This window comes from Acomys minous, assembly GCF_964271855.1.
Source record: "Acomys minous genome assembly, chromosome: 2".
Lineage (NCBI taxonomy): Eukaryota > Metazoa > Chordata > Mammalia > Rodentia > Muridae > Acomys > Acomys minous.
In genome coordinates this window covers 77,073,283-77,089,375 of record NC_140484.1, presented here as the reverse complement: position 1 = coordinate 77,089,375, position 16,093 = coordinate 77,073,283, and the positions used below count along the sequence as shown (strand labels likewise).

The 16,093-nt window shown below is 46.9% G+C and overlaps 1 protein-coding gene across 1 annotated transcript in view; it reads right to left on the bottom strand.

The window, feature by feature from the left end:
- The window catches only part of COG7 (component of oligomeric golgi complex 7), a 62,125-nt gene extending 46,785 nt beyond the window's left edge, over positions 1 to 15,340 (bottom strand). Inside the window, exons 1-4 of the mRNA XM_084773568.1 lie at positions 15,052 to 15,340; positions 10,456 to 10,604; positions 10,219 to 10,335; positions 5,211 to 5,379 (exon numbers count right to left, since the gene is read on the bottom strand). Coding sequence (XP_084629694.1) covers positions 5,211 to 5,379; positions 10,219 to 10,335; positions 10,456 to 10,604; positions 15,052 to 15,220 — 604 coding nt within the window. The 5' untranslated portion in view covers positions 15,221 to 15,340. The remainder of the gene's footprint in view (positions 1 to 5,210; positions 5,380 to 10,218; positions 10,336 to 10,455; positions 10,605 to 15,051) is intronic.
- Between the last annotated feature and the right edge of the window lie 753 nt (positions 15,341 to 16,093).

Genomic DNA, 16,093 nt, shown 5'->3' with positions numbered 1-16,093 from the left:
ATGCACATGGAAAAGAGTGAAGGGCACAGTTATCATCATCACATAATGATGGCCAGCCTGGACTACACACTATACACTGTCTTTAAGAAAGAAAGAAAGAAAGAAAGAAAGAAAGAAAGGAAGGAAAAGAAAAGAAAAGAAAAGAAAGACAGACAAACCTTAACAACTCAAATTCACCCGACCTTTGTGAATTTGAGGCCAGCCTGGTCTACAAAGCAAGTTCCAGGACAGCCAGAACTATACACAGAGAAACCCTGTCTCAAAAAAACAAAAACAAAAAACCCACGCCTTTAATCCTAGCACTGGGGAGGTAGAGGTAGGTGGATCGCTGTTTGAAGCTAGCCTGGTCTGCAGAGTGAGTTCCAGGGCAGCCAAAGCTACATAGAGAGACCCTGTCTCAAACAAAACAAAACAAACAAACAAACAAACAACATCCCCCCCCCCCAAAAAAAGAATTGTAGCAGGGCATGGTGGCGCACACCTTTAATCCCAGCACTAGGGAGGCAGAGGCAGGTGGATTGCTGTGAGTTCCAGGCCAGCCTGGTCTACAAAGAAAGTCCAGGACAGCCAATATAACATAGAGAAACCCTGTCTTGAAAAACAAAAATAAGGGGCTGGAGAGATGGCACAGAGGTTAAGGGCACTGACTGTTCCTCTAGAGGTCATGAGTTCAATTCCCAGCAACCACATGGTGGCTTACAACCATCTATAATGTAATCTGATGCCTTCTTCTGGCCTGCTGGTGTACATGGGGGGGGGGGGAGGACAAAAACAAAAAGGATTATACCCCATGACTAAGTGGGAAATCCTTGAGAGCAAAGATGGCTCAACAGAGTCAATCAATGTAGGGGTATTTAATCCAGCACTCAGGAGGTAGAGGCAGACAAATCTCTGTGAGTTCAAAGCTAGCTTATTCCATATAGTGAGCTTCAAGCTATACAGTAAGATCCTGTCTTAAGAAAAAAAATAATTAATATACTATAATGTAGTGCACTATACTACATTACCAAAGCAAGGGAAGATAATGACCATCTCAATTGATGAAGAAAAGTATTTTATAAAACTCAACAATTTTTATTTATTTATTTTTTTTAAAGATTTATTTATTTATTATTATGTATACAGAGCTTTGCCTGCATGTACACCTGTAGGCCAGAGGAGGGCATCAGATCACATTATAGATGGTTGTGAGCCACCATGTGGTTGCTGGGAATTGAACTCATGACCTTTGGAAGAACAGTCAGTGCTCTTAACCACTGAGCCATCTCTCCAGCCCAAAACTCAACAATTTTTAAAAAACACTTATTTTTGTTTACATGTGTCTGTGCACACGTATGTGCGTGCCTGTGTGGGCTACCTGGTGCTGGAGGTGCAGGTGACTGTGAGCTGCCTGGTAAGGATCCTGGGAACTGAACTCCATGCCTCTGCAAAGCAACAAGCCCTCTTAACCTCCAGAGCCAAACTCAACATTCTTTCATGATAAAAACACTCAATCATCTAGGAATGGAAAGAAACTGCCTTATCATAATAACAGCCACCACAAAATACTCAGTTGTAAAGATAAGGAACAAGGAACCAGAGAGGTGCTCAGCAGCAAAAAGCATTTGCTGCTCTTGTGGAGGCCTGACTAGGGTTGGGTTACAGCCTATACGGTGGCCCACAACCATCCGGAATTACAGCTCAGGGGCTGATGCCTTCCTCTGACCTCCGTGGGAAACAGGCATGCAAACTGTGCACATGCACACACACAAGTGAAACAGTCATAGCATAAAATTTAGAAATACATCTAAAAATAATTTTTTAAAGGAACAAAAAAGTCTACCTACTCTAGTTATATCCAACATGATACTGGACATCCTAATCAGAGTGGGTAGGCGAGGAAAATAAGACATCCAGGTTGGAAAAGGAGTGAAATAAACTGTGTGGACATGTTCCCACACACAAAAACCTGAATAACTCCACACACACAAATGTAGTGAGAACGTTGGTGTCTTTAAAAACCCAGTTCTATGCTATAAACATGTTTTTGTTTTACTCTCAGGTGTGAGATATAGGGCTGCACTAGCCTGTCCACGGCAGCAGAGCCTGTGCTCTGGCAGGGGTGTGATTCCGCGTGCTAAAGACAATTCTAGGGACTCTAGGGAGTGTATAATGTAACCGGAGCCCAAAGAGAGGAGGCATGCTGCTCCTGCTGCTGTCGATGGCTTGTCAAGCGGTGGTGACAAAAGAGACAATAAGAACAAATTAGAGATATCCTGACAAAGATTGGAATTGCCCCAAGGAACTCAAAGTCCCTAATCAGCAGGAAGAAGTCTAAAAAGATCTCAATGCCCCCTCTCCCCACTAGCTTTCTCCTACCTGGTGTCGGGGTGTTGGAAGAGATTAGGGCAGAGAAGAGTGGTAGATATAAAAACCCAAATAAAATAGATTTAAAAAAAAAAACCACCATCAACAAATCCTACTAAAACTTACAAATTAAGCAAAGGGTATTTTCTTGGGTTTGTTTTTCTGGTAGTGCTAGGCACTAAGGCCGAGGCTCTGTATACACCAGGTGAGAGCTCTACCACTGAGTTACACCCCTGGTGTAGAGCCCCAGCTGTGATGTGGCTTCACCACTAGACTAAGGAAGGCGCAACCTTCCTGGGCCCTGACCATGAAGAGACATCTCATGAGGGAGAGCAGGGCCACCAGAGATGGGAGGTTAAGCTGCTTTCCCACACGCTGAGCACCTGGCTACCCACGGAGCTTCAGTGCAGTCCTGTGTTACACTCTGGTCCCAGCTTAACTACTAAAGCACTCGCCTGGGGACAGAGATGGAGTCCCATGGTGGAGTGCCTGCCCAGCATGCACAAGGCCTAGGTGCAGTGCCCATCAATTTGGAGGCACAGCAGGGCAATCTCTCTCTCTTCAGCCATCAACCAGAGAGAAAGCCTGCCATTTGCAACTACGCAGAAGGACCTGGAAAGCACCACGCCAGAGTGAGAAGAGAAATCAAGTATGATCGCATTTATACATGGAATTTCAAAAGCTGAGTTTAGAAGAAAGCAAAACGGAGGCTGCTGTGGGGAGGACGGGAAAGGGGCGACCTCGGTCAAAGGGCAGCAGCTCTCAGGTATGTGTTGTAGCACAGTGACTACAGCTAATAATAATGTATAATAGACTTGCGATTTGCTCAGACTAGATCATTACTGTTCTTACCATAAAAAGAAAGGGACAATTGTGTGTGACAGATGTACTCCTTTGATCATGGTAATTAGACTATGTATTACATCAGCATGTTATACACTTTAAGTACAGAGCTGGAACAGGTTTTATTTTGTTCTCAATAATGTCCTTATTTAATAAAAAAAATATTATATAGTCAAACCGAATACACTGAAATTTTATAACATTTATACATGACAATGATTCATATGTTCAAACCACCTGTACATTCATGTTTATAATTGTGTGGCTTATTAATATAACTTTCTGCTGAAAGCTGATGTCAGCATACCCACTCTACCTAAAGCAAGCTGAAGAATCACAGCTCTTAAACCACCCTAAGTTCATCATTAGAAACACGCTGTCATCAGCAAAACGAATGCTGCAACTCAGAAGCCAAGAGGAGACAGTGTTTTCAGAACAGGAGAGAGATTGCAAAACACCACTGTTGACCATCGATGGCTTCAAAGATAGGAAGACGCAGGCTGACAGCAGGCCTTCAAGTCTGCTGAAGAAATGGCTGCTGGGGCTTTCAACAGGGTAAGTTCAAGAGGACATGGAACTCAGAAGAGAGGGAATCTCATCACACGTGAGCAGCAGAGTGAACACAGACCATAAACAGCTGACAGGACCAGCAAATGGCAGGAGTGGCCTCTGTGCTGGCGCACCATCTCTAGTCTCAGCGCTTGGGACGCAGAGGCAGTTGGATCATTATTACTCGGGACGCAGAGGCAGTTGGATCACTATTACTCGGGACGCAGAGGCAGTTGGATCACTATTACTTGGGACACAGAGGCGGTTGGATCACTATTACTTGGGACGCAGAGGCGGTTGTATCACTATTACTCGGGACGCAGAGGCGGTTGGATCACTATTACTCGGGACGCAGAGGCGGTTGGATCACTATTACTTGGGACGCAGAGGCGGTTGTATCACTATTACTCGGGACGCAGAGGCGGTTGGATCACTATTACTTGGGACGCAGAGGCGGTTGGATCACTATTACTCGGGACGCAGAGGCAGTTGGATCACTATTACTTGGGACGCAGAGGCGGTTGGATCACTATTACTTGGGATGCAGAAGCAGTTGGATCACTATCACTTGGGACGCAGAGGAGGTTGGATCACTATTACTTGGGGGCTAGCCTGTTCTACATCTCACGTTCCAGCCTAGCAAAGGCTACACAGTGGGACCCTGTCTCAAGACGGGAAAAAGGGCAGCTCCACTGCTGTCACTTCTGGACTGGCTGGTACTTGTGAGGATGGAGTATGTAGAAGTGAAGCACGCTGACGGCTGCACCTCACTTTGAAAAGAGTCAGCAGCGGGCTACAAGTGCAGATTAGAAGTAACGTGGATGCGCCCAGTCGTGCTGGCGCATGCCTTTAATGTAAGCACTCAGGTGAATCTCTATGAGTTTGAGGCCAGCCTGGTCTACAGAGCAAATTCAAGGACAGCCAGGGCTACACAGAAAAACCCTGTCTTGAAAAAACAAAAAACAAAAAAAGGAGTAGTAATGTGACTGTTTAGCATGCACAAAGCCCTGCTTTTCCTCATAGCACAGACTTCCCACACAAAAGACCAAGAGGAGCTGGAGCTGCAGTCAGTCGCACAGCCGCCAAATAAACAACAACAATAAAAGAAAAAGAAACAGTAAGAAAGAGCAACAGACATGTGATAAAGCAAATGTCAGGCTGCTGTGGAGCCTGTGGCAGGCACTTGCCGGGCCGTGGAGCCTGTGCCAGGCGCTTGCCAGGCCTGGGATGCCCCAAGCATGGGGAGGTAGCATAGGAAAATCACAATGCCGGGACCTAGAGGCCATCTGCGAGGTACCTGTTTCAACTATTCTGTATGTCAGGAAACATTTGTATAAAATCTTAAAAATCTGGCCGCATTATGAAGTTACATTTATCTGCAATCCACACAATTCAATTAACACAGCAATTCAATCAACACAGCCTTATACTTACACTGAGAGGTACATGCAGTTGAAACATGCCACACTCACCTATAGACTGAGCGGTGAACGCTGCTACGATCTGGGGGCTGGCCAGGGCTTCTAGCCTGTTCTTCAGCGCCTCCAGGTGCACACACTTTTCTGAGTAATCTGGAGTGTCCACAAGCATCGTCAAGCTGTTCTGCATTCCAGTCAGCTTTGCAGAAATCACAGCAATGTCCTATATAGTGACAAAACAGAGGACACTTATTTTAAGACCCCCAATATCTCAACGGGAAACCCAGAAAATAGATTAGAAGGCACCTCTTTGGGGTTAGAGAGATGATTCAAGGATTCAGCTTACCAACAAGCTGAATATGCTGAGTTTGCCCCTCCCAAGGTCCCCAGGATTGAAGGAAAGAGCTGACTCTTCTAGAGTCACCATGTATACAGTGATACAGTTGCTTGTGTACACATGCACACACACACACACACACACACACATACACACACAATATACACACACATACACACACAATTTAAAAGACTTTTTCAGTTTAAAAAAGTAATTCATAAAAATAAAAAGGCACATAAAAGTTATGTTTAACACTGTCAGTACCAAAATAAACAAAAATTAAAACAAGGAAGTACCATTTTCTTCTAATTGGGAAAGTAACAAAATGGCTATTTTTGGTAAGGATGCAAAACAAAAATACAAAAGAAAGCAAAAAAACCAATCTGTCTGGAATCATAGATGCAATGTCTGGTGTAAGGAGATGGCTCTGTGGTTAGGAGGGCTTGCTGCTCAGTAGAGGACTCGAGTTCAGATCCCGGCACCCACACTGGGAGGCTCACAGCGGCCTTTAACTGAGCTCCAGGATCCTGACCTGGTCTTCTGACCTGCACACCCACAAGTACATGCAGTCACACACACATGTAAATAATAATAAAATATTTTAAAATGTATATTATCTTACTAGGTGGCGATTTAACAATGGGTCAAGAGTCTTAAAAATATTCACAGGATGGGGGTGGGGGTCAGCTGTCCAAACCTGCCACCCTGAGTGCGAACCCTGGAACCTACGGTGGAAAGAGAGAACAGACTTCTAAAAGAGGCCTGCTGGCCTCCATATATGGGTGCTGTGGCATGTACATACCGGCGCGCATGCAGATCATGCACGTGCACACATGCGCACACGCACACACAATAGTAAACAACAAAGTCTTCACAGGGTCAGGGATGTAACTCAGCGGTGTGGTGCTGGTCTCGCTTGTTCTAGGCCCTGGGTTTCATCTCCAGCACTAATGGAAACAAGAAATCACATCCCTTAACCTGGTGTTTTCTTTTCTACAAATCTGTCTTAAAGAACTAATCTGAGGCTGGGCATGATAGTGTACATTTAATGTCAGCATTCAGGAGGCAAAGGCAGGAGGATCTCTGTGAGTTAGATAGAGGCCAGCCTGGTCTACACAGCGAGTTACAGGCCAACTGAGACTCTACCTCAAAAACAAAACTAAACTAAACTAAAAACAAAAGAACTCGAGGCATTCTGGCGTCTGTTGCGCGAGCCTGTAATCTGAGCACTTGGGAAGTAGATGCAGAAGGATCCGAAGTCAGGGCCAGCCTGGGAGACCTGAGACCCGGTCTGAGAGACAGCCTGAACAGAGAGACAGAAAGCTCTCGAAAGAAGAGGGGAAAATAGCTAAGAAGTATCTCAAAAATATTCATTATCCCTAGTAATTAGGGAAATGCAAATCAAAAGAATTATGAGAACTCACCTCACCCCAGTCAGAACAGCAAAGATCAGCCTAACAACCAACAACGAAGGCTGGAGGGCTGTAGGGAAGGGAGCCCTCATTCACTGCTGGAGGGTTTGTAAATTCCTGCATGCAAACTATGGAAATCAGTGTGGAGAACTCCCAAAACACTAACAGCAAACTGACCATACAACCCAGCTACACCGCTTGCTGGCATAATGCCCAAAAGACTTACTATCCTATTGCATAGGTATTTGCTCAGCCATTTTCATTGTTGCTGTGTCCACAACAGCCAAGAAAAGGAAACAACCTAAATGGCCTTCATTTATTTGTTTTTTGTTGTTGTTGTTGTTGTTTTTCGAGACAGGGTTTCTCTGTGTAGCCGTGACTGTCCTGGACTCACTTTGTAGACCAGGCTGGCCTCGAACTCACAGCGATCCACCTGCCTCTGCCTCCCGAGGGCTGGGATTAAAGGCATGTGCCATCACCACCCAGCATGTCCTTCATTTATGAATGGATAATGAAAACAGGGCACCTATACAGAATGGAATACTATTCAGCTGTAAAGAAAAGTGAAGTCATGAACTTTGCAGGTAAACGGATGGAACTAGAAAAGATCATTTTGAGTGAGGTGACCCAGACCCAGAAAGACAAGGATTGCATCTTCCCTCCTATTGGAAGTTTCTGGTGCCAAATCTTACATACCCTGGAGTAACTGCAGACACCAGGAGAGTAAAAAGGGATCATTGGGAATGGGTGGGGAGGGAGCAATGGAGGGGGAAATAGCAGAGTACAAGTGATCTGAAAAGGGAAATGGGAAAAATAGGACTGGGGAGGATGGGGTGGGGCACTCCAGGTAAGGTGGGAGAGGAAGATAAATACAGAAGAAAGGAGAAGGGTAAAATAACAGAAAAGATGTCTGAAAAGTCATAAGGAATAAAATCAAACTAGTAACCATCTCCCTAAAAATAACTACACTATACATAAGTACATGTATGTATATATATATATGTGTGTGTGTAGAGAGATAGAACAATTAAATGAAATTTTCCCATCTGGGCTGACAATGTTCCCTCCCAGAGCCATAGACAGACTGTCTAACTAATCCCCAACACCAGGTATGAGAAGCCCTCTTTTGAGTTGTTGGTCAGGGTTGCTGCCCAAGGGACTTCCAAAATTTTATGAGTTATTGTTAGTACCCTTGGCTGCCCCAAGTGCTGAAGACGCCATGCACTAAAGACACAGGGTCCAGGGTCCAGAGTCCCATGAGCTGGAACTGCCTGAAAGCCTCCTCCCTGAGGACTAGCTTTCATGTTAACAGAAGGCACCATGCTGCTTCCAGGGGAGGAAGCGAACAACAGTCCTACCCAGCTATGATGCCTAAGACCCACAACAACCAGCACGGCACGGTAACCCTAAGTGGGGGCAGTAACAGTAACCAACACCTCTAACCAGACATAAGACCGCTCAACAAGAGGGAAGTCTTGCCTGGTACTGGCGATCTATCCAACTAGCCCAGGTTAGGTGAAGTCATGGGTCTTGGAGGAGAACCTACAACCACCACTACACTAAACCAGCACAATCTCTTATTACGGTCTAAATATTTGTCCTTGTGCCCTCAAATAAATGTAGGGGGCGAGAAGGCCTTGTGCACACAAATAAGCCCTGGAGAAGCCAGGAAAGATTAAGCACACAGCTGATCTCTCTAAAGGGAGAAGATGTTTGGCCATTTCTTCTAGAAACCTGGACTCCTTTGCTACCTATTGGGTAGTCTCACCCCCCCCCCCCCGCCAGATATTGTGTTTGTTTACCACAGAGTTTCCCCCTTCTAGGCCATGAAAGCCATCCTTGTCAGGGATGTCCTTCATACCTTACAACCGCGTAAGTGGCTTCTACTTATCTCAGGGCCAGGCCTCACGTCTCCCTCGGTCACCCTCCCAGGACATTATTCCTAAGTCACCAAACCTCATCTTACAGGTAAAGTCGTATGCACTTCGTTGAGAGCTTCAGTGCTTTGTCGTCCTCACGGGGCTGAGCTAACTGTTATCTGAATACTTTTCCAAAACTGTGCTGTGCTTAATTAAATATGGCTAACGTTAAGTGATCTGGGTGAGACGGGAGAAATCCTGGCCCAGCGCTGCTTACTAAAGTGGGGCTGATCTGAGTCCCATTCTTCCCTCACCCTGATTGGTTTTCCCTGCCTGCTGTAAACCATGCAGGGGCTCTCTCACAAGTGTAGTCCTCACAGTGACACTGACAGGAGCCTAGAAATGTCCCCGTTCAAGAGCTGAAAGCCAAGATCAACAACTATAGCCTAAAATGTCTGTCCTTACACCCTCAGATAAGTGTCTTCACCCCTCACCAAGGACACTTCTCTTTGCAATAGGTGGAAACCACCACAGACACCACAACCACCATAGACACCACAACCACCATAGACACCACAACCACCATAGACACCATAACCACCACAGACACCACAACCACCATAGACACCATAACCACCACAGACACCACAACCACCATAGACACCACAACCACCACAGACGCCACAACCACCATAGACACCACAACCACCACAGACACCACAGCCAGTCCAAATCCAGAGCGGAGCAGCCCAGCCTCAAGTGACACATCTACAACACACCTCTTGCACCAATGCTCTCTTTTGGCCTCTGAGGGTATTAGGCAAGCACACAGTGCACAGATATACATGCAGGGAAAAACAAAAAACAAACAACAACAACAAAAACCAAACACACAAAATAAGTAAATAATTTCTTTAAAACAAAAACAAAAAAAGAAGATCTCCACACCTGGAAGACTTCAGTGCCAGCCACAGCTACTAGGGAGTTTCAGAGAGAGAGATGGGGGTGGGGGTTTGGTTGTTGAATGAAAAGCAAAGCAAGTGCACGTTGGTGCTCACACCCTGGTGCTGTTTGTGGGCAGAGTCATGGGGACAACTAGAGGAGCAGCACAAACCTGCTGAGTGTCTACAGAAGAGAATTAGGGGCTTGAAGAGTCAGGTTGTAATTTGCTTTATGACAGTCCTTCATACTACACACTTCATCTTGCAAGCAGGTTTCTAAACCACTACTGTTTTCCACTTCCGTGGCCTCTGAAAAGCGAAGCAATTTGCCAAAGTCACACTCAGCCCACCTTCTCTGCTTGTACAAGCCTCCTGGGCTTCACGGAGGAGGGGAGGGTGGAAGAAGGGCTGGGCTGGCCTGAGTGCTTCTGTCTGCTGCTGCTGCTGCTGACACCCCTTAAGGCCCAAGATCCCCCCTAAATGGCCCGCACCGTGCCCTGTAAAGGGACATACCTGAGTTTTGAAGGTCTCCTCGATATCAGCGCTCAGCGTGCTCCACTTGTCAGCTTCCTGGAGCGACTCCGCAGCAAGCTGCATCCTGGACTTCACCTGGTCGATTTCTACTAGTACCTGAAAGAGAAACCGCGTGCACAGTTCAGGCCCCTTTTCTCCAATCTGAGTTCTAAACGCCCTGTGAGCGAGAACACCTGCTGAGAGACGAACCCACACGGAGGCCGGAAGCCGAGGTACCTGCATCGATTGTGAAGTGTCCTGTTCGAATTTTTTAATGTCCTCTTTGACAAGAATCATTTGTTCTTTCAGAAAAGACGCCTCCTGCTTCAGGGCTTCCACATCGCGGAGCACTTTGGGCATGTTCTGAAGGGCCTGCAGGCTTGTTTCTGCAGAAGAAAAAAAAATCAACAATGGCAATGCGCACAAGCGATAGAAGCTGGAGCAGATACGGTGGGAAGTCACACGTATGGCGACAGAGAGGAAACTCGCCCGACAGCATTACCAATCAGGTCAGGGAATGTGTGGCAAACCAGGGGCCAGAGAGGTGACCTCAGCCAGGACCATGTTCTCCGTGAGTGACAGTGAAACTGTGTGCTTCAGAAACAAGTCATCAGCACCAACCTGACCCAAGACCAACAGGAAGAGTGAAGGACACAGGTGCGGTCGGTTGCGTGTGCCTGTAATCCCAATCCTTAGGAAGCTGAGGCAGGAGAATTACTGGGAAAAGTGATGCCAGCTTAGGCTACATAGTGAGTTCCAGGTTGGCCTGTTTTACAATAGTGAGATCCTGTCTCACTATTGGCTGGAGAGATGGCTCAGAGGTTAAGGGCACCCTTTGCTCTTCCAGAGGTCCTGAGTTCAATTCCCAGCAACCTCATGGTGACTCACTGCCATTTATAATGTATCTGATGGCCTTTTCTGGCCTGAAGGTGTTACATGCAGAACACTCATACATAAAATATAAATAAATAAAAATTTAAAAACAAACAACAAAAATACAGAACTTATGGTATCGATGACTGCAGACTCACATTGAGAAAGGGGGCATAGAAGGCTTCTGTGACAACCCTACTTCCCCCCCCTCACTATCCCCCACAAAAAAGTAAGCCTGGACAGGAACCCATTGAAGAGAACTCTTAAAAACTGTGATGGGGGCTGGGTGGTGGTGGGGCTCGCCTTTAGTCCCAGCACTAGGGAGGCAGAGGCAGGTACATCTCAGTCAGAGGCCAGCCTGGTGTACATAGTGAGTTCCAGAACAGCCCTGGAACTCTGTCCCGAAAATAAAAATTGTGCTAGAGATGCTGGCCACCAGGAGTTTGAGCATGCTCCGTTGAGTATATGGCCAACACAACTTGGACTTGTTTTTCTTCTCCTTCCTCTTCTTTTCTTCTTTTCTGGGGTTGGGGTAGGAGAGGTAACAAGGGTTGGGGAAAGACCTGGGAGGACTGAAAAGAGAGTGTGCTTCAGGCTCATTATGTGAAATTCCCAAATAATCAATAAACACGCTATCTAAAAAAAGAAGGCAAACTGGGGGCTGATGGCTTCACGACTAAGAGCAGAGTCCAGCTCGCTCTGTCCGAGGGCAGAATTTGGATGATGCCTGTAACTAGCTCCAAGGTGTCTGTAGCTCTCTCCTGGCCTCTGTGCATTTGCACACGTACACACATGCACTTAAAAGAAAGCAAATCTTGCCGCGCGGTGGTGGTGCATGCCTTTAATCCCAGCACTCGGGAGGCAGAGGCAGGCAGATCTCAGTCAGAGGCCAGCCAGGTGTACATAGTGAGCCAAGCCTACACAGGGAAAGCCTGTCTCGGAAAAAAAAGAAAGAAAGAAAGAAAGAAAGAAAGAAGGAAGAAAAAAGAAAAAAGAAAACAAATCTTAAAACATACAAACCCCAGGACTGGAGAGAAGGCTCAGCAGTTAAGAATACTAGGTTTTTCTTCTAATGGACCAGAATTCAATTCCCAGCACCCATATGGCAGCTCACACCTGCCTGTAACTCCAGTTCCAGGGGACCTGACACCCTCACACAGACATACATGCAGGCAAAATACTAATGCACCTAAAATAAAAATAAATATTGAAAAATAAATCAAAAACAACACAACATACAAACCCCAAAAGCTGGGGCTGTAGCTCAGTGGCAACGCACCTGTCAGTTACATGAGTTTAGCTCCTATCTGCTTGCCATAGTTTGGTTTTTTGGTTTTGTTTTTTTTTTTGTTTGTTTGTTTGTTTTGGGGGGGTTGTTTTTGTTTTCTAGTTTTCACAGTTTTTATTTTGTTGGACTTTTTCCGGGGTACATTTTCTCCAATTCCAACCTTTTCTAGAATATGTTCAGTTTTCCTAATTATAAGAAGCTTCCTGAGAGCTGGCATTACAGGCACATGCTACCACGCCCATGTTCTTCGTTCTTTCTTGCAGCCTGTTGGCCCTGGGTCATGTTGAAGTTGCTTGCTGGCTTCTGAAGCAGTTTCCTTCATCACTCTGCAGAGGTGATGGTCCTGGCTGAGCTCCCCTCACTGACCCCTGTTTTACCACACATTCCCTGCTGCTTTAAAGAACCACCCAGGTGTATGTGTCAAGTGTCCCTCAATTACGGTTCTGTTTTTATTTATCAACGAACTGGGTTGCGGACATCTTTAACAGGTGCTCATTCAAAACACATTGCTGCTACAAGTCTCCACTCCTTGGAGACCGTCAGTGATGCTGCAGACGGACCCTTCGCTATCCGCAGAGCGGTCGAGATGAGTGGCTAGGAACTCAAACCATTCGAGCTTCGAGCTGCCTGGGATGCTCTGAATCTGGGAAGTCTTCAAAATGGAACCGAAGGCCGAGGACCGAGACAAGCCTGAGCTACCAATGAAAGCAAGCCTGCCTCGCGTGCTCCCTTAATACGTGTGTAAACTTTTGGAAATTCATAAGGTAAATGCCAGCGCCCTGCATCTATGGCTGCCATACCAATGAACATGAAAACAGAATCATACACAAAACCCAGGTGCTTGTAAAAGTCTGGGGACCCATGAGGATGCTCATATAAAATGGCCCTGGCTGCCGCACTTGGAGCCCACTGCACCAGACTAGAGGTGAGAACACCATGGTCTCCAGTTTGCTCGGTGTTCTTAGACCTGCGCATGTTTCAGGACCGCCTAGTCTCTCATCTGGCAGGTGTGGGACAGGCCCCAAGATCTACATCCCCAGTACCTCTGAACACAAGGATGTGGGTCCCAAGGGCCACTGAGAACCACCAGCCTGCTCTTTCACTGCACACACACACAGACTGAGGGAAAATATACCCTGGAAACTAAAGTACAGCACCAAAACCCAGCCTATGGGGCACTGTGTCGTCTGCTCAGTGAAGGAGCAAGGAGGGACACCGACTCATGCCAATCGATACTCTCTCTCCCTCTCTCTCTCTCCCCCCCCCCTCACACACACACACTCACACACACACACACTCACACAAATAAATGTAATTTTAAAAAATGGTCATAATTCTGGGCATGGTGGTGCACTCAGGAGGCAGAGGCAAGCGGATCTCTGTGAGCTTAAGCCAGCCTGGTCTACAAATGGTATCCAGGACAGCCAGGGCTCTGTACACAGAGAAACCCTGTGTGTGTGTGTGTGTGTGTGTGTGTGTGTGTGTGTGTGGCGGGGGGGGGGGGGAGGTTAAGTCATAAATCTGCAGAACATAGTGGCACAGACCTGTAATTCCAGTCACTCAAGATGGTAAGATGCTAAAGCAAGATTGCAAATTCAAGGCTTCCTTAGGGCACAGAGTGAGTTCAAGGCCAGCCTAGGAAACTTAGTAAGGCTGTGACAAAAATAATGAAAGGACCACAGTGTATACACACACACACACACACACACACACACACACACACACCCCATAGGGTAAACGTCTTCATTCAGGAATTCAGGATGGCCCATCTTCCTTAGTTTACAAAGATGTAATGGATTTGTGTCGATCCCATATACTGCTAAATACTAGGATCAGAAAACGATTTAAAAGTCTCTAAAGTGCGCCTTTATGCCAGGCATGATGGGACATGTCTACAATTCCAGAACTTCGGACTCAGAGGCATGAAAATCAAGGGTTCAAGGACACCCTCCACCATACAGCAAGTTCAAAGCCAGGATGGGCTACACGAGACTCTACTCCACAGCCTCAAAAGAACTTCTTTCAAGGTTTATTTTGTATTATGTGCACCTATGTGTGTCTGTGTGTCCGTTATGTGCATGTGAGTGCTCTTGCATGCCCAAAGAGGCCACTGAACCCCTTGGAACTGGAGTTACCCATACTTGTGAGCTACCTGATGTAGGTGCTGGGAATTAAAGTCACTTTCTCTAGTGTGTGTTCTTAGTCACTAAGCCATCAATCAGGCCAACCCCCGAAGGGCTTGGTTTTAGCTGACTGAGGGACATGTATCTGTAGTGCCAGAATTAGGGAAATCGAGGCAGAAAGAAAGTCACTATAAGTCTAGAGAGTGAGATGTGAGAAGAGAGCAGGAGAGGGAGGGAGGGAGAGAGAGAGAGAGAGAGAGAGAGAGAGAGAGAGAGAGAGAGAGAGAGAGAGAGAGAGAATCCTACAGGCCAGGCTGGACTCGAACTCACTTTACAACCGAAGCTGGCCTTGAATTCCTGACCCTCCACCACCACCGCCTCCCCAGTGCTAAAACTAAAGGCTGTAGCCACCACGCCCAGCTTTTTATTAGGTTTTAAAGGAAATGTTACGGCATCGCCAGAAGTGAACCCCGAAGCCCGGACCTAACACAGAGCTCCCGACAGTCGGGCGCCCAGGGCGGTCAGTGGGGTGGGAGCTGCTTTGCTCACCCTCGACAGCGTGGTTCACCTCCTGGATAAACAGCTGCAGCTTCATCACCAGAGTGGCTGCGTGGCCGTCCGCCTTGCCCGCCGCCCCGTCTTTGGGGCCGGCTCTGAAGGCTGCATTGATCCAGTCCTTCACGTCAAAGTCGTCGGCCAGGAACTTGGAGAAGTCCATGGCGCGGTCTCCGAGCAACCCCACCTTCGGGGCTGCTGCCGGAATCCACCAAACCCGCCACTTGCCGCCCCGTCAGCGCGCTCGCGACCAGGCTGAATGTCCCTAGTTGCCCGCCGTACTCTTTCCGGAAGTCAGTGCGTGTTACCATAGCGACTGCTAGCGCTGGTGACGGAGATCGCCGTGCTGCCCTAGCACGTACGACAGTTCCTTTTCTGCTAGTATTTGCGGAGCAGTAAACCAAATAAACTCGTGTTTCTTCAAACCTAGTACAACTTGACGTCTGAGAAGGGTGTAGCTGAAAGATATAAACTCGGTGTGTATGTTGCTACTTTTTCCTCCTCACTGAATGTATAGAGCAGGTTTTTAGTTTTATTTTATGTGGATGAGTTTCTCGTGTGTGTTTGTATGTGACCCATTTACGTGCCTGGTGCCGACAGAGGCCAGTTAAAGAATCTCCTAGAAGTGGAGTTTTACAAGTGGTTCTGGGTGCTGGGGTGGAAAGCAGATCCTCTGGAAGAGCAGCCAGTACTAGGCCACCTCTCTAGCCCTTCACAAATTCTTTTAAATGTCTATACAATTGATAATGGTATCTCCCCACTCTTTCTGGTCTTATTTTGGTAATCTTTTTTAAATGTTTTTTTATTGAAAAATAAAATCATATTACATCTCGATTGCTATCCCATCCCGTGCATCCTCCCATTCTTCCCTCCCTCCCGCTCTCACCCCATTCCCCTTCCTTATGACTGTGACTGATGGGGACCTCCTCCCCTTGAATATGATGCTAGGTTATCAAGTCTCTTCTTGGTAGTCTGCTATCCTTCCTCCGAGTGCCATCGGGTGTCCCCATCAAGGGGACATGGCCAAATAAGGGGC